Raw genomic sequence first — 22,161 nt, forward strand, 5'->3', positions numbered from 1 at the left:
GGCTTTATTTTGAAATTTCCCCAGAAGTATTTTAGTGAATTAGGAACTAGCATACCAAATTTAAAGTAAAGAGAATGTTTTTACCAGTTAAACGTATTTTCCAAACATGGATTACTAACATATTAAGACTGAATTGTACTGAGAACAATACTATAATTAGGGTCGCAAGTTTTGTGTGGTCTGACCCAAGAAATTTTGTGACTACGGTTTTGCTAGCACAACTAATTCTGCCAGTGATCTTCTATTTGTGACTGCAATTAGGCATTTCATGGCCTCTAAATAAGTATAATTAGTTAATTGGATCATGCATGAAATTCTAGCCTCTTATATAATAGCCTCTGAGAACAAAAATAAATATTATAAATATTACGAATTGTTTTATAACTATGGAACCCTGGGAAATACCAAAAGTGATTGTTTTATACTTTGCCTACTACTATTTCATAAGAATAAACATGATATTAAAAAGCAGAAATTAAATTTTCCATGTGAAAGTCTTCATTTTCCACCTTTGAGACAGAGGGAAAAGGGAGTCACTGGCCTTTCTTCTTCTCACCTTTAGGGAAGGCGGTATTGGTTGCCCTACCCCTTCGTCCCCCGCTTCCCACTGCCACTGCCCCTGCGCTGTCTCCAGTAGCATTATACACATCGTATCTTCTGGAAAATAGGGAGAAGAGTACATTTATAAAGAATTCCAAAGTGTCTTTTATAAAAAATGTCCAGCTTTTATATTAATTACTGAATTGATTTGCATATTAACAAAAACTCATGGGGCTTCCCTGGTGGCGCAGTGGTTAAGAGTCCGCCTGCCGATGCAGGGGACATGGGTTCGTGCCCCGGTCCAGGAAGATCCCACATGCCGCGGAGCGGCTGGGCCCGTGAGCCACAGCTGCTGAGCCTGCCCGTCCAGAGCCTGTGCTCCACAATGGGAGAGGCCACAACAGTGAAAGGCCCGCGTACCGCAAAAAAAAAAAAAAAAAAGCTTATGAAGTAGAAAGAACTTTAAAAACAAGTTATATTGATTGTGGGGAATAGCAAGAGGTAGAGAATGGCCAGCTGATTTATTCAGTCACAAATCATAATGCTCCACCCAGCAGTACACCCAGCAGGCAAAGAGCACACTCAGTCACACACAAGTGCATTATCCCAGAAATGCTGATGTGACTCCAGTCTAAGAGGCCTCATATTAGTACATCATCATATTTTCAGAGAAAACAGATTTCTTCTGACTTGAATAATCAATCTTGAATTGTAAGTTGAGCTTTTGATTGTTTATCTGCTGTTTTAATCTGCAGTGAAATTACTTATTTGCTATGCCTGTCAGTTCTGAAAAATACAGAGTTTTCATTTGTTTCATTAGATCTTTTTAGATGGACCTGTGGTAGATTTTTGTTGGATATGTTTCTATTAATATATATGCAACATGTTCTGAGTATATAAGAGTAGGTGATTAAATAAAGTACAGGGTTTATTAGCTGTACGTTTAGGGTACTTCATAATTTTCAACAGTAATATACCATTTGTATTATACTGCTGAAATATGAGGGAACGGATCAGTGATTCTGTCAAAAGACTAAAATCATTGATCTTAGAATTCATATATGCTGACTGCACATAGGAAGCCTCACTTACAGAGGTACTTTTTGACCACGTATCTAGGCAGAAGGCTAAACACCATAGTGTTTAAGAGTGTTAGTTTGAGGGGGGATCATGGGCCTTGGTAACAAATCTTGGCTGCCATCTTTAATAGCAGCACAACATTTCTACATGTCTCTGAACCTCAGTTTCCTTATTTGTAAAGTGAGTCTTTCTTTGAGGGTGAAATGTGATAACGTATGTAAAGTACTTCACATAGGGTTAGTGTGAAGTATATTCAATAAATGGCAGCAAGTGGATAAGTAAGTATGCCATTCACTTTCAGAAATATGTTAGCTGAACTAGATGGAGTGATCTTTGTACCCTAAAGACAGACATTTTAAAACTTTAAATGTAGACTCTATTTAGAAATCTAACATGGGTAACATGATATTGTTAGGATTTTCCTTGAAGGGATAGAAATTAACATACAAATCAGCACTTAATACTGTGTGTTGGCATACCTTTTATGCTGTTAAGTTTTCATAATGGCTTTTTTGTTTTTTGCTTGACTTGCAGCTCTTTTCATATGTTACGTGGTTTGTTTGGATTTGATAATTTTAAGTAACAACATTCTCATACCCATTGGTAAATACCTTCGTTTTCCATTTTGTAATCTAGCTGAGTTACATTATTTCCCGGTAATAGTGATAGATTACAGTGGCCACAGATCCTTCGCTACTCTTTCATTGAGATGTGGGGTCTGTGTTCTCTCATTTTTGTAGATGTTTGACCAACAAAATATGACAGTAGATGTTTCGGCCAGTTTCTGGGCCCAAGCCTTAAAAGTGACTGGCAGTGTCTACTTCCTGTCTCTTAGAAGGTTCTATCCTAGGGCCCTGAGTTTTCATGTAAAAAGTCTGGCTATCCTGAGCCTTCCATGTTATGAGAAAGCTCACACTGTCCACGTAGAGAGGCTGTGTTAGGGCAGGGGAAAAGTAAGGAGGAGAGAATCTCTGACCTACAGAATTATGAGATACAATGATACATTGTTATATTAAGCCAGTAAGTTTAGGGTAGTTCTCTTACAGAGTAATAGATAACCAGAACAGTGGTTATACATCTGACAATACTTCATGCTGTTTCTAATGGTTACCTTCCAAGTCTCTAGCAATGTCGAATAGAATAATGTGTATAAATGAAGTTCTGTTATTTCAGTTAACTTTATCCCTTATGTTGGACTAAGATGTTTGTCAAAATTGAATCTGTATTACTAGGAAGTAGTGTAAAACAGTCCTAGAGTATTCTAAATCGCCATTTTTAATAAAGGTAATTTTTCCTCACCTTCATATTCTCCTTACACCAAATTTCACCTGGCTTGACTTGCAGGTTTTTCCCCTCCAAAAATAAGAATTTGGGTTCCAGTAAGTTTTAATTTTGAGTTCCTGTAGAAGACTGGAACCCTTGACACTAAGAAGGGACGGAGAGTGAATGGTAGACTAGAAGTTTTGGCCGAGATTCTGAGGTGGGAGGGGGAGGGGAAGGGAGGCTGAGGAGGGAAGGGTCTGAATGGGCTTCCGCACTGCTCTTTGTCCATGCTTTGGCATGAGGTTACCATGGGCAGAGGAAGTGTTAATATAACCCTGTAGGGTTGGGGATGAGTTTGAGAAATGCCTCCTCCATTCGAGTAGGTAAGGATACAATTACCCAAAGCATCTCAGACCTCTAAGTGACTGTGGGCCTTGGGTGGGGCCTGGGAGGCCTACTGGAAAATAAAACACATTTAAAAGCCTGTCTTTGAAACCAAGGGAAAAGAAGACACTAAAAGATGTTTCTAGCTAAAAACATATAGCAAGTGGAAATTAATTGCACAAGAACCCATTATTACTAGCCTAAGTGTTTAATGTCTCTGATATATTTTTAATATGTTCTCTTAATTGTTTTATTTTATTAAATAAATCTTGTTTTCAAGGTGAAATCTTGTTTTCACCTTTCGAGTCTCAATTTCCTCAACATCCAAGTCTTCTACACCGGGGTTTGCTGGAGTGCACCTTTTGGTGCTGGGTGGAACTCTACAGTTTTCAGAACATTTCTGCACGTATTATCTTACTTAAGTGTAAACAGCCCTACAAGGTAGGTAGGAATTATTATCTCTATTGTTTAAGTCAGGGATTGCCACCACAGAGAGACTAAGTGGCCTTGCCCAAGGTCTTACAGTTGGTAATCCATATTTTGTCCTTTCCAGATCAGAGTTTGTGGATCAAACGTTTCTTCTAGTTGGAAATGTAAAACACTGGGTATGTGGGGCAAAATGGTGGTGATTTGTACATCGAAATGTTTGATGGACAAGACTGGCCTTCAGGACGTTTAGAACTCATTAATTCTTGTTACCTACATTTGTTGGGAGTGTGGGTGCTTGTCCATTGGCAGTGTGACCGGTAGAATACAGAAGCAACTAAAAAGTCTTTTGTACATGGAATCTAAGAAATGCGAGAAAGAAATGCGTATAACAAAATAGCAATAGACTCAAAGAGAACAAATCAGCGGTTACCAGTGGGGAGAGTGAAGGGGGCTGGGAAAGATAGTAGTTTGTTTTTCTTAATCCAATACCTCTATGTAGAAAATAAAAAAACAAGGATCTGTTGTACAACACAGGGAAATATAGACATTATTTTGTAATAACTTTTAGTGGAGCATAATCTATAAATATATTGAATCCTTACGTTATAAAAAATAAATAAAAATATTTAAAAAATAAAAAGGCTTTTGTGATGATTTGTCTTCTGTCTCCGTGTGATTGTCCATGTTAATTTGCCTATTTGGGTCAGGTATAGGATGCAAACAGATTTTAAGACCACTGAGTGGATTGGAACCATTCACCTTGTGCCAAAAAAAAAAAAAAGGTTTTGTTTTCCTTCATCCCAGGAGAGTTGCCTTCTTTGTTTTGCTTTACTTTTACTTGTAGATTACAGCACATGTTTTTGCTGAAATCACTGAGTGCAGATTAGGTGGAGTAGTGGAAAGGAGAGTAAAAGCATGCTGGGTGGTAGAGAAAAAGCTAGACTAGAGCTGAAATGTGCCATGGATAATTCAGAAACCAGATGATGCACACACTGGTGATTTGATAATTGCCTTTATATACTTTGAGGCATTGAAGCTAGGAAAGCAATTTAAAAGTATTGAATTTATTTTCATTGTACTTCATAGCAAATAATTAAGTGTCCTTTGTAAAAGAACCAGTAATACTTTCGAGATACCAGCTCATCTGCTAGGTGCTGGAAATGCTAAGTTTTCCCTGAGTGCTCTGTCCTATTTTTGGTTGAAACCCTTTTAAAAGGGTTTGTATTTCTGAGGGACAGCAGAATGAAGTGTTTAATCATCAAAGAGCTTTATTTTTAAAGCTACAGATGTTGCAGGAGTGTGTTGGAGGGGAAGGAGATAAATGCTCACAGTGGGACTCCGAATTAATAAAATTTGGAGGATGACTTACTCAATTTGGTTAACTTGGTTATTAAGGCTAATTACAGCTTTTGTAGTGGTGACTGTTCAGGTAAAAGACCATATCCATTATAGCTCTGAACTTGAATCTAACATTAAGAACATCCTTTCAAGATGAAACCTCTCTTTAGGGAGGTGAGCAATAAAAAAACATTACTGGCTTAAATTAATAAAGGCTTGGCTTTAAAAAAAAATTTCTCATTCTGTAACGGAAATTTTCTAATTAGAGAAATGTAAGCCTGAAAATCTAGTTTTATAGCTTTATTTTTTCCTTGAATCATAGAAATCACTGTTTAAAGTTTGCAAGAATATTTAGGATCTTGTTTTTAAGATCTTGTAATCTGTTTGCATTTTAGTTTTCTCATCTTTAAAGTGGATGTATTATTTCTGATCATGGAGGATTATTGTAATGAGTTAATGAAAAGAATGTTTGTAAAGCCCTAAGTATAGTGCCTATAGCACATGAATAGGCACCCAAGAAATGGTGACTATTAGTGATAATAATGATTATTTAATTAAAGTTGTAATTGGTGTTCCTATATTTATTTCCTCAAAAGAACTTTTTTAAAAAGTAGAATTATATGGTTTTGTCAGTGTTGTGCTGGCTTCTATAAGCTCTGAGTTTTCACCAAGTGAAAGTGAAGCTTACTGGATCATTATCACCTTGTCAGCTTCTTCATATGCAAGTCAGTCAGTCCTTCAGCATTGTATACATTGGTTAGTATTTTCCTAATTTTATCTTTGAGTTACTTCAAAAGAACTAGTGCTTAGTATAAATTTGGTTTTTAATTCTATTTTTTAAACTTTGTATTGTGCTATATCTTTAAAAAGAAAAAGAAATTGAATGTGAAAAACAGTGGATTTGAGATACATATATATATATATATATATGTTAGGATATATAATTTCTACACTTAAAAAAGTTTTTATTGGCGTATAGTTGCTTTATAATACTGTGTTAGTTAATACCATACAGCACAGTGAATCAGCTATATGTATACATGTGTTTCCTCTTTTTTGGATTTCCTTCTCATTCAGGTGACATTGAGTAGAGTTCCCAGTGCTATACAGTAGGTTCTCATTAGTTATCTATGTTATACATAGTATCAGTAGTGTATATATGTCAATCCCCATCTCCCAATTCATCCCTCCACTTTCCCCCTTGGTATCCATAGGTTTATTCTCTATGTCTGTGTCTCTATTTCTGCTTTGTAAATAAGATTGTCTATACCAGTTTTTTCAGATTCCACATATATGTGTTAATACACAATATTTGTTTATCTCTTTCTGACTTACTTCACCCTGTATGACCATCTCTAGGTCTATCCATGTCTCTACAAATGACCCAGCTCAGTTCCTTTTTATGGCTGAGTAATATTCCATTGTATATATGTACCACATCTTCTTTATCCATTCCTCTGTTGATGGGCATTTAGGTTGAAGTTAGTTCTATCTTAGCTTTTAGTTGACATGGTGGTGCTTTTAAGCTGATTTCCAAAATAAATTATAGGTCACTCACGTGGACTGAAATACAGAATTCTGAATTATAAAATAGACACATAGAAAATAAATAAACTTATTTTGGAAAGATATTTACATATTATTTGTCCATATTAATTTACTTGGTTGCCCTTTTACACAGAACCTTGATACTACACTAACAACCTGATAATGAAATTTCTAGTCTCACAGCACATCTTTCAGAGCAACTTTTTGATTTTAGTTTTATCTGATAAAGTATTCAAGAGTAATAGAATTATAGGACAAAAACATCTTGGAAGAAAAACATGAAAGATTCTTAATTCTGAAGCATTACCTGTTGAATATTATAATTTTATTTTTTAAAAAGATATTTTGATGATTTGGAAAATGACTTCAGTGTAGCCTTATAAATAGAAATGCCAATTTTTGATCCAGTCTGTAGCATTCATTAGATTTAATTTAATTATTACTATGTAACTTATTTTGTGTTGTTATGTTGTCCATCAGTCCAAAATCTAAAGCCTGGTAAAGTTGTATCCCATTTTCCAATGGGATTCAGTAGGAAAGGCTGCCACTTACAGGTTCTTTAGACACCATTTTGATTTGTCTCTTGTTTTGTGACAGTATGTGGTCGTGTTTCATTTGAAGCTGTTTTTCCTGGTTCTTGGCATGGGAATCGCATACGATTAATAGGATGGTGATTTGTGCCATGTCCATTGGCTTGTAGAGAAATCCTGCAGAGAAAGCACTCATACTTAGGTCTTTGGAATACCAGTAGATAAAATTGTTTGATCCAGATATTAATTAGCAATTTTTAAAAATTTACTTTGTTACATACAGTAAAATTCCTAACTATAGTGTAAAATACATACCATAAATATTTAACTATAAAAATACATATACCTGACATTTTTAGTTTACAATTTTGAGTTTAGACAAAGGCATAGAGTCATATGATCAGTGAAGATATGGAATGGTTATATCGCCTCCAAAAATTCCCTCACAGTCCCTTTATAATCATTTCATCACCTACTCCCTGTCCCTAGCATTGGTAGTCTATTCTCAATCCATTTAGTTTTGCCTTTTCCAAAAAGTCACATAAATGGAATAATAAAGTGTGTGTGTACACATATATACCCTTTTGATTCTGGCTTCCTTCACTTAGTATAATGCATTTGCGATATTATGTGTATTTCAGTGGTCTGTTTCTTATTGCTAAGTAGTATATTATATGAATGCACCAAGTTTGTTCATCCATTCACCAGTTGAAGGACATTCAGGTTGGATGGCTTTTGCATTTATGAATAAAACTGCTATAAACATTCTTGTAAAGTTTTTATGTGAACCTAAGTTTTCATTTCTCTTGGGCAAATCCCAAGAGGTAGGATTGTTGGGTCATAAGGTAAATGTTTAACTTCATGAGAAACTGCTGAACCATATTCCAAGGTAGCTATATCATTTTGCACTCGCAGCAGCAATTATGAGCATTCTGATTGCCAGCAGCATTTTCAGGTTTTAAATTTCTTTTTTAATATTAACCCTTATAATAGGTGTGTCGTGGTATCTCGTATGGTTTTTTTCTTAATTGAAGTATAGTTGATGTACAATATTACATAAGTTATAGGCATACAATATAGTGATTCACAATTTTTAAAGGTTATAAATAGTCCATTTATAGTTATTTATAAAATATTGGCTATATTCCCTGTGTTGTACAATATATCCTTGTAGCTTGTTTTTGTCATAATAGTTTGTACCTTTTACTCCTCTATTCCTATATTGCCACTTCCCCCTTCCCTCTCCCCACTGGTAACTACTAGTTTGTTCTCTGTATCTGTGAGTGTGCTTCTTTTTTTATTATATTCATTAGTTTGTTGTATTTTTTAGAGTCCACATATAAGTGATATCATACAATATTTGTCCTTCTCTGTCTGACTTATTTCACTTGACATGATACCCCCCAAGTCCATCCATGTTACTGCAAATGGCATTATTTCATTCTTTTTTATGGCTGAGTAGTATTCCATTCTGTGTATATACACTACATCTTTTTTATCCGTTCTTCTGTTCATGGATACTTAAGTTGCTTCCATACCTTGGCAGTTGTAGATAATGCTGCTCTGAACATTGGGGTGCATGTGTCTTTTTGAATTAGTGTTTTTGTTTTTTTCAGATGTATACCCAGGAGTAGAATTGATGGATCATATGGTCGTTCTATTTTTAGTTTTTTTGAGAAACCTGCATACTATTTTCCATAGTGGCTGCACCAATTTATATTCCCAGCAACAGTGTATGAGGGTTTCCCTTTCTCTACGTCCTCGCCACATTTGTTATTTGTGTTCTTTTCGATGACAGCCCCTCTGACAGGTATGAGATGATATCTCATTGTAGTTTTGATTTGCATTTCTCTGATGATTAGTACTATTGAGCATCTTTTCATATGCCTTGTTGGCTATCTGCATGCCTTTGGAAAAATGCCTATTCAGTTCTTCTGCCCATTTTTTAATTGGGTTGTTTGTTATTTTGATTTTCTTCTTGTTTTGTCAGTGGTTTCCTTTGCTGTGCAAAAAGCTTTGCAGTTTAATTAGGTCCTATTTGTTATTTTTCCTTTTATTTCCTTTGCTTTAGGAGACAGATCCCAAAAAATATTGCTATGATTTATGTCAAGGAGTGTTCTGCCCATATTTTCCTCTAGGAGTTTCATGGTTTCCGGTCTTACATTTAGGTCTTTAATCCATTTTGAGTTTATTTTTGTGTATGGTGTTAGAGAATGTTCTGATTCCATTCTTTTACATGTAGCTGTCTAGTTTCCAAGCACCACTTATTGAAGAGACTGTCTTTTCTCCATTGTATATTCTTTGTCGCAGAGTGATTGACCATAAGCGCATGGGTTTATGTCTGGACTCTATATTCTGTGCCATTGATCTATGTGTCTGGTTTTTGTACCAGTACCATGCTGTTTTTATTACTGTAGCTTTGTAGAATAGTCTGAAGTCAGGGAGTGTGATTCCTCTAGCTCTCTTCTTTCTCAAGATTGTGTTGGTTATTTGGGGTCTTTTGTGTTTCCATACAAATGCCATTGGTATTGTGATAGGGATTGCATTGAATCTGTAGATTGCCTTCGGTAATATGGTCATTTTAACAATATTAATTCCAATCCAAGAACACAGTGTATTTTTCCATCTGCTTGTGTCATCGTCATTTACTTTCATTAGCATCTTACAGTTTTTCCAACTACAGGTCTTTTACCTCTTTAGGTAGGTTTATTCCTAGGTATTTTATTCTTTTTGATGTGATGGTATATGAGATTATTTCCTTAATTTCTCTTTCTGATAGTTCGTTGTTAGTGTATAGAGATGCAACAGGTTTCTGTTTATTAATTTTGTATCCTGCAACTTTTCTGAATTCATTGATAAGCTCTAGTAGTTTTCTGGTGGTGTCCTTAGGATTTTTTATGTATAGTATCATGTCATTTGCAAACAGTTTTCATTTTCATAATGATTAATGATGTTCAGCATGTTTTCATCAGCAGTTTGCCATCTGTATATCTTCTTGAGTGAAGTGTCTTTTCCAAATTTTTTGCCCATTTGTAATAGGGTTATTCGTTTTCTTGATAAGTTTTGGGAGGATTTTACATATTCTAGATACAAGTCCTTTGTCAGATGTCTGATTTGCACATATTTTCTCCCAATCTGTGGCTTGTCTTTTCATTCTCTTTATATTGTTTTTTTTTTGCAGCACAAAAGATTTTAATGTTGATGAAGTCCACTTGATAAATTTTATCTTTTATGGATTATGCTTTTGATATTGTATCTAAGATTATCTCTGCCTAACCCAAGGTCACAAAGATGTTTTCCAGAAGTTTTATGGTTTTAGGTTTTATATCTAGGTCTGTGATCCATTTTGAGTTAGTTTCTAATAAGTTAGCTGAGTTAATTTTTAATAAACTGTGTGTTGTAGATTTAAGTTCATTTTATATGAATATCCAATTGTAGTAGCACTAGCTTTTGAAAAGAGTTATCTTTTCTACATTGAATGGCTTTGAACCTTGAATTGACCATATCTATGTAGGTCTGAGCTCCCTAATCTATACAATGGTGTATGTACCTGTTCTTTCACAATACACTGTCTTGATTACTCTTAACTTTATACAAAGTCTCAAAATTAGGTGCTGGGGAGCCTTCCAACGTTTTCCTTCTTTAAAATTGTTTGGCCATTCTATATTTTTGTCAGTATGTACACCAGTGCCTGCTAGGGTTTTGAGTAGGGTTATGTTGAATATATAGATCAATTTGGGGAGAATTGATACCTTAACAGTATTGAGGTTTCCAGTCTGCTTTTTAAGATTGTCTTTGATTTCTCTTGTCAGTGTTTTGTAGTATTTAGCATAGAGACTCCGTACATGTTTTGTTAGATTTATAACTTAAGTATTTCATGTTTTTTGATAGTATTATAATTGGTGCTTTTGGGGGGTAAATTTTGATCTGTAATTTTAGTACGTAGATATACAGTTGGTTTCTTGCTTTGAACTTGTATCATATGACCTTGCTAAACTTACCTTTTTTGTAGGTTAGTTGTCTACAAATAGAGGCTATTTTATTTTTTCCTTTTAAATCTATGTCATTAATCTCCTTTTCTTGCTTTATTGGCCTGGCTAGAACTTCCAGTGTGATGTTGAATAGGAGTGATAGAGCAGACATCTTTGCCTTGTTTTTATCTTAGAGGAAAAACATTCAGTCTTTTGCCATTATCATATTAACTGTAGGTGTTTTTTTTTGCAGATGACCTTTATCAGGTAAGTTATCTTCTGTTCCTAGTTTGCTGAGACTTTTATTTATTATGAAGGGATGTTGAATTTTGTCAGTTGCTTTTTCTGCATCTGTTGAAATGGTCATATGGTTCTTCTTCCTTAGTGAGTTACACTAATTTTTAATGTTGAACCGGCCTTGCATTCCTGGGATAAACCCTATTTAGTTGTGGTGTGTTTTCTTTTTTTATGTATTTCTTAATTAGATTTACTAATATTTTGTTGTGGTGTTTTACTTTGACATGTAATTATATTTACTTGTAATGTCTTTTGTCTGGTTTTGCTATCAGGGTAATGCTGGCCTTATAAAATAAGTTGAAAACCTTCCCTTTCTTCTTTTTTCTGGAAGGTATTGTATGGAATTGGTGTTATTTCTTTCTTTACTGTTTGGTAGAATTTTCCAGGTAAACATCTGGACATGCATTGTTAGAGATTTTAACTGCAGATTTAATTTCTTTGATAAATTTAAAGCTATTCAGGTTATTATTTCTTCTTGAGAGAACTGTGGTAGTTTGTGGTTTTTCAAGGAATTTGTCCATTTCATCTAAGCTGTAGAATTTATGGGAATAAGTTGTTCATAGTATTCCTTTATGAGCCTTTTAATGCCTCTAGGATCTATAATGATGTGCCCTTTTTTATTCCTGATACTCATAGTTTGTCCTGTCTTTTTTTGGTCAGACTGATTATAGCTTTATTAATCTTTTTAAAGAAATAGCTTTGGCTTCCCTGGTGGCACAGTGGTTGAGAGTCCGCCTGCTGATGCAGGGGACACAGGTTCGTGTCCCAGTCCGGGAGGATCCCACATGCCGCGGAGCGGCTGGGCCCGTGAGCCATGGCCGCTGGGCCTGTGTGTCCGGAGCCTGTGCTCCGCAATGGGAGAGGCCACGGTAGTGAGAGGCCCACGTACCGCAAAAAAAAAAAAAAAAAAAAAGAACTAGCTTTTGGTTTCATTAAAAAAAACTTAGGTGGTGTTTTCCATTTAATTGATTTCTGATCTGTTATTTCCTTCTTTCTGCTTGCTTTGCCTTTGATGTCTCATTCTTTTTCTAGTTTCTTAAGGTGGATATTTAGATTATTGATTTGAATCTTTCCTTCTTTTCCAATACAAGCATTTAATACTATAGATTTCTAAACTCTTTTTAGCTGTAGATCACAAGTTTTGATATATTTTATTTGCATTTTCATTCAGAACAAAATATTTTCTGTTTTCTTTTGTTACTTCTTTTACTCATGACTTACTTGGAATTGTGTTAATGCCCAGATATTTGGGAATTTTCCAAATATCATCCTGTAATTGATTTCTAATTTAATTCTGCTACATTAGAGAATATAATTTGTATGACTTCACTTCTTTAATATTTGTCAAAGTTTGTTTTATGGCCCAGAATATGGACTACCTTGGTAAATGTTCTTTGTGCATTTTAGAAAGTATAAGATTTTGTTTTGTTTTGTTTTTCTACTAATGCTAAGTGGAGTGTTCTATGAATGTCAGTTAGATTAAGTTGGTTGATAGTATTGTTTTAGGCATTCTTTATCCTTGCTAATTTTCTGTCTACTTGTTCTGTTAGTTATTGAGAGAGAAGTATTGAGATCTCCAAATGTAACTGGATTTGTGTGTTTCTCCTTTCAGCTCTGTCACTTTTTGCTTCATATATTTTGAAGTCTTAATGTTAGGTGCAGCATCCTCATTTAGGATTGTTATGTTTTTTGTAGAACTGACCCTTTTATCATGTTATGTTTCACTTTATCTGGTGTAGCATTTCTTGTTCCAAAGTCTACTTTGTCTGATAATAATATGGCCACTCCAACTTTGTTTTGAAAGTGTTTGCATGGTGTATCTTTTTCCATCCTTTTCCATTTAATTTATCTATGTCATTATATTTGGAGAGGGTTTCTAGTACATAGCATAGAGTTGGATCTTGTTTTTCAACCTGATTTCACCATCTCTTCTAATTGGTATGTTTAGATGATTTACATTTGCTATAATTATTGATGTAGTTCAATGTAGGTCTACCATTTAATCATTTGTTTCCTATTTATCCTCTCTGTTTTTGTTCCTTTGTTTCCTCCCTCCTGCCTTTTCTCCTTCTTTGGATTATTTTTAAACATTTTTTTTAGTATTTCATTTTAATTTATCTATTGTCCTTTTTGTTTGTATCTCCTTGTATTTTTTTAATGGTTTCAGTATTACAAGAAATATATCTAACCTTAAACAGTCTACTTTGAGTTTATACTTTGCCACTTAAAAAAGAATGTAGAATCTAACAACCATATAGGTCCCTTTACTCTCCCTCCTTTATGCTATAGTTTTCATGTGTATAACATCTACATACGTTTAAAATACCAGAAGACAATGTTCACATTTTTGCTTTCAGTTGTCATACTTATCTTAAAGAACTTAGAAGGACAAAAGTAGTCCATGACATTTACTTAGGTATTTATTATTTCTGTTCCTCTTCCTTTATTCATATAGTTCCAAGTTTCCCTCTGGTATTATTTCTCTTCAGCCTGAAGAACTTCCTTTAGCATCAGGTCTCTTGAACAATATATGTTGTTAGTTTTTCCTGATCTGAGAAAGCCTTCATTTCACCATCATTCATGAATGATATTTTGCCAACTCTGGGTTGATATTTCCATTTCTTTTAACACTTTAAAGACATCGCTCTACTGTCTTCTGTCCTGTATAATTTCTGACAAGAATAATTATTTGAGACATTCTCCTTTATACGGCATTTCATTTTTCTCTGACTGTTTTCAATATTTTTTTTTTCTCTCTTTGGTTTTCAGTGATTTCATTATCACTGGGCATGGATTTTTTGGTTAGCTCAGCTTCTTTGATCTGTAAATTCATATCTTCAATTTTGGGAAGTTTTCAGTAATTATTTCTTTTGAGTTTTTCTGTAGCTATTTCTCATCTTCTTTGGATCTCCAATGATACAGATGTTACTTTTGATATTTTCCCACCTGTCTTAAGGCTCTGTTCATTTTCTTCTGATTGTTTCTCTCTCTTCTTCAGATGAGATCATTTCTGTCTTCAAATTTACTGACTTTTACCTCTGTCATATCCATTCTACTATTAATCCTATCTAGTGAATTTTTTATTTTGGATATTGTTTTTTCAATTCTAACATTTCTATTCTTTTTTTATAGTTCATATTCACTTCTGTCAATAGTGTTTATCTTCATCTGGTGGAACATAGTTACAACAGTTGCATAAAGTCTCTGATAGATAATTCTAAAATCTGGTTCATTGTTTTTTCCCTTGAGAATTGATCACCTTTCTCTTTCTCTTTGTAAGCCAAGTAATTTTGGATCCTGAACATTTTAAATACTGAATTGTAAGAGTCTGGGTCCTATTATAATCCTCCGGAGAAATTTTTGTTTTTTTAAAGCATACATTCAATAGTACATACTCAGACTTTGAGTTCTGTTTTACCTTCTTTGGGTGATGTCAGTAAAGTTTTCAAAACCTTTGCTGTGCTGCGTTGGGGCAGTCTCATGCACGTGAGGTGTGACCAGTATTTGTGCCTATTTTTGTACAGAATATCCAGGGATCTCCCTCTCTAGCTTCTGAGTGGGAGGGGGTTCCCTTTTCCCAATCCTCTCACCAGGTAGATGAGGTTTCTCTCAAGTTGTTGCTCTAATATGCCTTCTACATAGTTCCCCAAATGGGGCTAATCTTACGTGCAAGCCAGGAGAGAAAAGAGGGGGGAAAGTAACAGGAAGTCACCCCCATATGACTTAAATTTCTTCAAGTTTTATTTCCACAAACCGCTTGCTGTTGTTTACTTTTCAGAGGCCTCAGATTGCTGCTTTTTGTATTTTGCCCAGTTTTTAGTTGTAATTATGGGGAGAGATAAGCCGTAGTGGGCTTTACTCCATCTTGATCTATCACATTTTTGTTTCTAATTGGCATTTTAAAATATAGAAATGTGAATTATAAATATCTGTGGCTTAGGTTGTGGCTATGTTTATTTTCTGTTGGTAAACATTATTTGATATTTAAAATAACAGATTCTATAATTGAAGAAGCTTGCTAATTTTAAATGTGGAAGAATGTAAAGCATCACTTTTGGACAAACAAAACATAAACAGACCATTCTTACCTTATTATTCACTTGGTTAACACAACTGATTAAAATAAACACAGATACACATACAAACCTTTTCAAAGAAAGAGTGTTGTGAATGGCTTTGAAGTACTGGTATCTGTCTTGTTTTGAAATTGGTAAAGTAAAAACTTTTTTTTTTGGCCACATGGCAAAGCCTGCAGGATCTTACCCATGCCCCCTGCAGTGGAAGCATGGAGTCCTGACCACGGGACCACCAGGGAATTCCCAAACTTGAACTTCTAAAACTTGTGGAATATTTGCTTGACTTAGCTATCTTTTTGAAAAATGTAGAAAGGAATGATACATTTTATCAGTACCTTAATTTTTCAAATTATGAGTTATACCTTCTAAATTCATTAGGGCTTTTCCTTTGAAAAACAAGTGAACTTTTTAATTGAAGTATAGTTGATTTAAAATACTGTGTAAGTTTCAGGTGTACAGCAAAGTGATTTGGCTATATATATATAGAATCAAAAATATATATACATATTTGATTCTTTTCTATTAAAGGTGTTTACAAGATATTGACTGTAGTTCCCTGTGCTATACAGTAAATCCGTGTTGTTTATTTTATATATGTTAGTCTGTTAGTCCCATATTCCTAATTTATCCCTCCCTCCCTTTTCCCTTTGGTAATCATAAGTTTTCTATGTCTGTGAATCTGTTTGTTTTGTAAATAAGTTCATTTGTACTACTTGTAGATCCCACATGTGATATCATATAACATTGTGTCTTTCTCTTTCTGACTTAACTTCACTTAGTATGATAAACTCTAGGTCCATCCATGTTGCTGCATATGGCATTATTTCATTCTTTTTTATGGCTGAGTAATATTCCATTGTGTGTGTATGTTTGTATGTATGTACACACCACATCTTTATCCACTCATCGGTTGGTGGACACTTAGGTTGCTTCCATGTCTTGGCCATTGTAAATAGTGCTGCTATGAACATTGGGGTGCATGTATCTTTTTGAATCTGAGTTGTCGTCTTTTCCAGATATATGCCCCGGAGTGGGATTGCTGGATCATATGGTAACTCTATTTTTAGTTTTTTAGGGAACCTCCATACTGTTCTCCATATGTGGCTGTACCAATTTACATTCTCACCAACAGTGTAGGAGGGTTCCCTTTTCTCCACACCTTCTCCAGCATTTATTACTTGTAGACTTTTTGATGATGGGCATTCTGACCAGTGTGAGGTGATACTTCATTGTAGTTTTAATTTGCATTTCTCTGATGATTAGTGATGTTGAGCATCTCTTCATGTGCCTGTTGGCCATCTGTACGTTTTCTTTGCAGAAATGTCTATTTAGGTCTTCTGCCCCTTTTTTGATTGGTTTGTTTTTTGTGGGGTTTTTTTTGGATATTGAGCTGTATGAGACATTTGTGTATTTTGGAAATTAAGCCCTCGTCTGTCACATTGTCTTGAAATATTTTCTCCGAGTCCACAGGTTGTCTTTTCATTTTAAAGCAAGTGAACTTTTGATAAACGTTTAGTGATTTCACTCACAAAAAGACATAAATTTAGTGATTTCATTTATATAAAGGTTAATTCCTGGTTAAATCATTTAGGGAAGCATGTTTAAGTAAATTTTATTTTTAAAAGATCTGTTGATATATGGATATGCATACTAATTAACGAGCATAATAAAGTTTGAAATGCTTATATGGAGACTGGGAAATAGTTTATTCATGTCCATTGTTATGCCTTTATGATTTTATTTTTAAAAGATACTCTTAAAAGTAAATTTAATTTTTGCACAGAAGAACCATTTAGAGTGGTTTGTTGCAGCATCCATGAATAAAATCTGCTTGTAAATTAAAGTAACAAATTGGTCCTTAAGGTTGTATTCTTTATTGACTTTTGCCCAAAATGTCACACAAGTAGGAAAGTGATTACAATTACCATTTGAAATATCTTTCATCTTTATATGTAACAGTGTTTGGATTCTTTGGTTCAAATTTGTGCTCTTTTGTCCTCTTTACATTAACCTCTATGTGAGATTTGTTGCTTGGACAAGGGAGAATTGCATTATAAAACTGCAGACTTGGGTCCATTTTGAAATGGTTTGTCATTAGCTATTAGGATTGGACACTTGTCAACTTTTAAAAAAATTTGCTTTCCTCTCTCCCTTTAAATTAGGTGCTCTGTGGATGTGTATAGTTTTAAATCCCCACTGCAAGTTGGAGCAGAAGGCCAGCTGGCTAAAACAGTTGAAAAAGTGGAATGGTGTTGACGTCTGTCCATGGGAAGATGGAAATCATGGCAGTGAATTACCTAACTTAACCAATGCTCTGCCTCAGGGTGCGAATGCTAACCAAGGTGAGTACACAGTGGTAATCTGCTCACTTTGTATCTACCTAATTGTGCATCTGTGTTTATAACACTAACTTACAATAGATTTGGGAAAATTATTTTACTCACTTAAGAACTTGCTATATAACTCACAGACTTAAAATATGTTTTGATATGAATGTGTGTGTGTGTGTGTTTTAAGTTTTATGTGAGACCTTTCTATAACTTTTTTTCATATTCTCAGAATACAGATGGGTATAATACTTATATATACTACTAGTATGTGTTAAAATTGCCTATTAATTATTTAGTTTGAATATATTTTTAAAAATCATGGAATGGGTGGGTAGTATATTGTAAAACAAAATATTGAGAGGATTGAGGAGCTGTGTGTTTTTATATCTGTTGGTCAGTTCATATTTGAGCTACTATACAATTTAATCAGTTAAAAATTCCTAGTTTTAGAATACAGCAAGTAAACATTTAATGACTGGGGCTGCAGGAGCATGGGGTGCTGCTGGCATTCAGACCAGGAAAATTCTTTATTGTGAAGGACTGTCTAGCATACTTGTTCCCACCTACTGTAGGCTAATAGTGCCCTCCAGTCTTTGGACAACTAAGAAATGCTCCCAGACATTTTCAGATAGCCTCTTAAGAATCTCGGTCTCTCATTTCTGTATTGGTTTTTGTTTGTTGTTGTTGTTTTTAAGCTTCTCCCTCTCTATTGGACCCACCCATTTAGCTCAAGTCTCTCTCATCTTAAAAAATCTTTCCTTGCCCCCATTGTCCCTGCTAGCTACCACAGAATTTCCTCCTCTCTTTCAGAACCAAATCTTTAAAGTAGTTAACTCTTGCAAATACAAATTTCGTTCACTAACTCTGTCACTCTTCTTGTGTAAGTTTGTGCTGCTGCTCCCCCTTTTTTGAGAAAACCTGGAAGACTTTAAAGTTATGATAGATGCAAGGTGGGAGTTAAATGACATCAGAAGGATTCAGGAATCGAGACTGTCATTCTGTTTTCTGGCCCCATCTGGAGTTGGTACTCCTAGAAAGAGCTGGACAATGTGCTGAGAATGAAATGTGATGTTAGCATAGTATTTTCAGTCTCTACAAAGAGAGAAAATAATATGTATTACTCCATAGGGACTTGTCCAATCAAAAAGAAGTTTCAGGCCTTGGGAAAGATGATCGTCTGGCTCTCCTTTGTCTAGAGATATTTGCCTTGGGAATTCAGTATTTGAAATCTGTCGTATCTTTATTGCCCATGATGATTTTATTTAATAACTTCAAAGAAAATAAATCTACCCCTTCCTTATACCCCAAGTTTTTTTCCAGAAGCTCAGAATTTTCAAGTTTAACAATTCAACATTTATTCTCTTCTATTGCTAGAAAAAGGTATGCTTACGTCTCCATAGGCAATAAATTTTTTTTAACTTTATTTGGAGTTTTCTCTGTTTCACTCCCCACCTGCTTTTTTGTGACTGCCATCCTAACATTTTACAGTTTACTTTTTTACTTTCCATTTGGTTGCTTTCCCCTTGGTTAAATATGAATATTTCAGAGGCTTTAGAAAACTCTTAGGAAGTGGTCCAGCCTCCGGAAAAAAAGAGTTCATTTCATTTATGGTTTGGCCCAGGGATATGAAGTCAGGACTAGTTTCTAAGGGCAATATTTATAGCTGTTGTGCCTAAAGGCACCAGGGCTCCTCCTTTTAGCAGAACACCCACATTCTCCAGAGGGGCTGTCGGAAGAGACATCCCTACAGAGGGGCTCGGGTGCTCAGCCTGCAGTACTTCTGCTGGAGGGCTGAGCGGGCTGGCAAAGGGAGAGCCTTTGGTGACAGCAGAGCCCAGCAGCCATGCCGCTGGGCAGTGAGTGCATGTGGTACAGACCATGGGCAGAATTGCATGTGTTTGCACATCAGAGTGAAAGTGAAGCACAAATCAGGCCCTGTCTTCGCTGAGATTATTTGTTAGAATTAACTGACAACATTAGAATCCACACCCTTAGAAAGAGTAGTGTGTTTGTTTTTTAAATATATTTGAATGAGAGCCTTTTTAAAACTTTTTTGGTTAAAAAACTAATATTATTTTATACTTGAAAATTTTTTACGGATTAGTGTTTATCGGTTATTTATTTACTTATTTTGGCTGCGTTGGGTCTTCGTTGCTGCGCATGGGCTTTCTCTCTAGCTGTGGTGAGCAGGAGCTACTCTTCATTGTGGTGCGCGGGCTTCTCATTGCGGTGGCTTCTCTTGTTGCGGAGCACAGGCTCTAGGCATATGGGCTTCAGTAGTTGTGGCTCACGGGATCTAGAGCGTAGGCTCAATAGTTGTGACGCACGGGCTTAGTTGCTCCACAGCATGTGGGATCTTCCTGGACCAGGGCTCGAACCCACGTCCCCTGCATTGGCAGGCAGATTCTTAACCACTGCACCACCAGGGAAGTCCCTGTGTTTATCATTTCAACAATTTGGTTAAGATCATCTGTTTCTTTTTTCTGTTATTGCGAAAGTCAAAAAAACACAGATATCTAAGATAAAATTTGACCATAATTTTGATACTTAATCAATTTTTGTTTGTATATCTTTTTAGTCATTGTCTATGTATGTATTTTTGTTTGTTTGTTTCCATGCTATTATAGAGCTTTGTATCTTACATTTTCGTTTAAATACCAATAGTATTTAGTCTTTTTTGTTACAGTTGGTTGTATCAGACTCTTAGAGCTAACCACTGTCCTGGTGTATGTCCTGTACGTTGCGCTATGCTCTTACAGTCACATACAAACATGAAAAGTTAAGATTTTAATTTTTTCAATGGAATCATACCCACAGCTTGCTTTTATTATTGATACCACAGTGGGTCAAACAGACAGAACTCTCATTCTTTTAATAAGTGTATAATAATATGTTGCTTTCTAAAGTCTCCTTTTAATTTTAAATTCTGTTTCTATGATTTGAGTTAAACAAAATAAATGAAATTAGAAAGCCATTTAAAAATACTCGTGTGAGATTTGGACTTTGGAATATTTGATTGATTGACTATACGAAGTCATGGAACCAGTTTCTTGTTGAGTAGGGGTAGATTTATTCTGCTCTGCAAAAAGCCGTGGTAGGTTCCAAAGGCTATTAAATGTAGGGCCAACTCTTCCCATTTGCAAAGTGTCCCTCCGTCTGCTGCTAACAAGGAGTCTGGGCAGGGGCCAGAACAGATACATCAGTGTTTAGGCCTCTCAAATTATGTCATCCATGCATTTTGATATGTCTGCCATTCAAATACAGATGTCTAAGTCCACCTGAGACCAAGCTGAAGTAATGTCTCTTTCTGTTAAAGACCATTCAGAAGCCTTTCAGAACAGCCTAAGTAGCTGAATTTGGAGTGAGGTTATCTGTGTTTTGATCTTGACTGCCATTGCCTGGCCGTGTGACCTTGGCAAGTCACTTTACTTCTCTCAATTTTCAGTTCCATCAGCAGAATAGAGGGGTTGGTCTAGATGAGTTTTCAGAGCTCTTCTTGATTCAGTTGTATTTTGATTTTTATGATTTCCTTTATGTCTGTGCTTAGCCAAAGCTCCAGGGAGAGGAAGATGAAACTTTACCAACTAAGGAAGCTCCAGATTTTCCTTCTCATTTAGTTAAGCCTCAGGACAGTGAGGGGTGATACTTGAGCTAAATAAAGCACACATAAATAAAAATAGTTTGTTACCCTGAGTGTCAGCTGAGGCTCTTTCTAAGGTTTCTGCCACAGTTTAAGGTAAGTCTGGAGTTGGGGACCTAAGGGGTGGGAGTGCAGGTAGAATTTGAACGATTTTTTTCCAGAAGAACTGAATAATCCCAGAGGTTGGGGTAAAAATATCCTTTATTCCCCAAACATTTCTTTTCTCTGTTAGGTCCTGAAACTTGAACCCTCTTCAGAGTGTGTGCTTCTGCTCTTTTGTGATGCCCTGGCATACACTATGCTGGGGGACATCACACCAGTCATGGAACCTGCACAAGAGTCAGGAGGCAGCCTGTAGGGGCAAGGTAAGTGCGCTGGTTTGTTTTGTAGCTATGTTGTGTGGCTTTGTGAAATGTTAAATATATGCATTTATGCCCTTTGGGATATAAAGTGACATTTAATCATTATATCCCAAGAAGCATAATAGTTTTAATTGTGCAAAACCGCACAATATAGTTAAAAAATACAACCAAAAGCACAACCCTTCTGCGTATTTTTAAAGGCTGATTGCATCTTCCTGAAAGGTTCCATGGCTGGTGTCTCATCTCTTGCATAGTGTTTGTGAGAGCTGTTGATCCCATCAGGGCAGTTCACCACAGCACCTCAGAAGTGGGGAGCAGTGAGTTTTCATGTGATTTTTGTGCCGAGTGCCTCCTTTCAGTGTATTTGGCATGG

General features: G+C 35.5%; 1 protein-coding gene across 1 annotated transcript in view; it reads left to right on the forward strand.

Moving 5' to 3' along the window:
* ZSWIM6 (zinc finger SWIM-type containing 6) overlaps positions 1–22,161 on the forward strand; it is a 203,006-nt gene that overhangs the window by 162,488 nt on the left and 18,357 nt on the right. Inside the window, 1 exon segment of the mRNA XM_060142990.1 lies at positions 17,619–17,798. Within this exon segment, the coding sequence (XP_059998973.1) occupies positions 17,619–17,798 (180 nt within the window).

Source organism: Lagenorhynchus albirostris, chromosome 3, assembly GCF_949774975.1.
Source record: "Lagenorhynchus albirostris chromosome 3, mLagAlb1.1, whole genome shotgun sequence".
Classification (NCBI taxonomy): Eukaryota; Metazoa; Chordata; class Mammalia; order Artiodactyla; family Delphinidae; genus Lagenorhynchus; species Lagenorhynchus albirostris.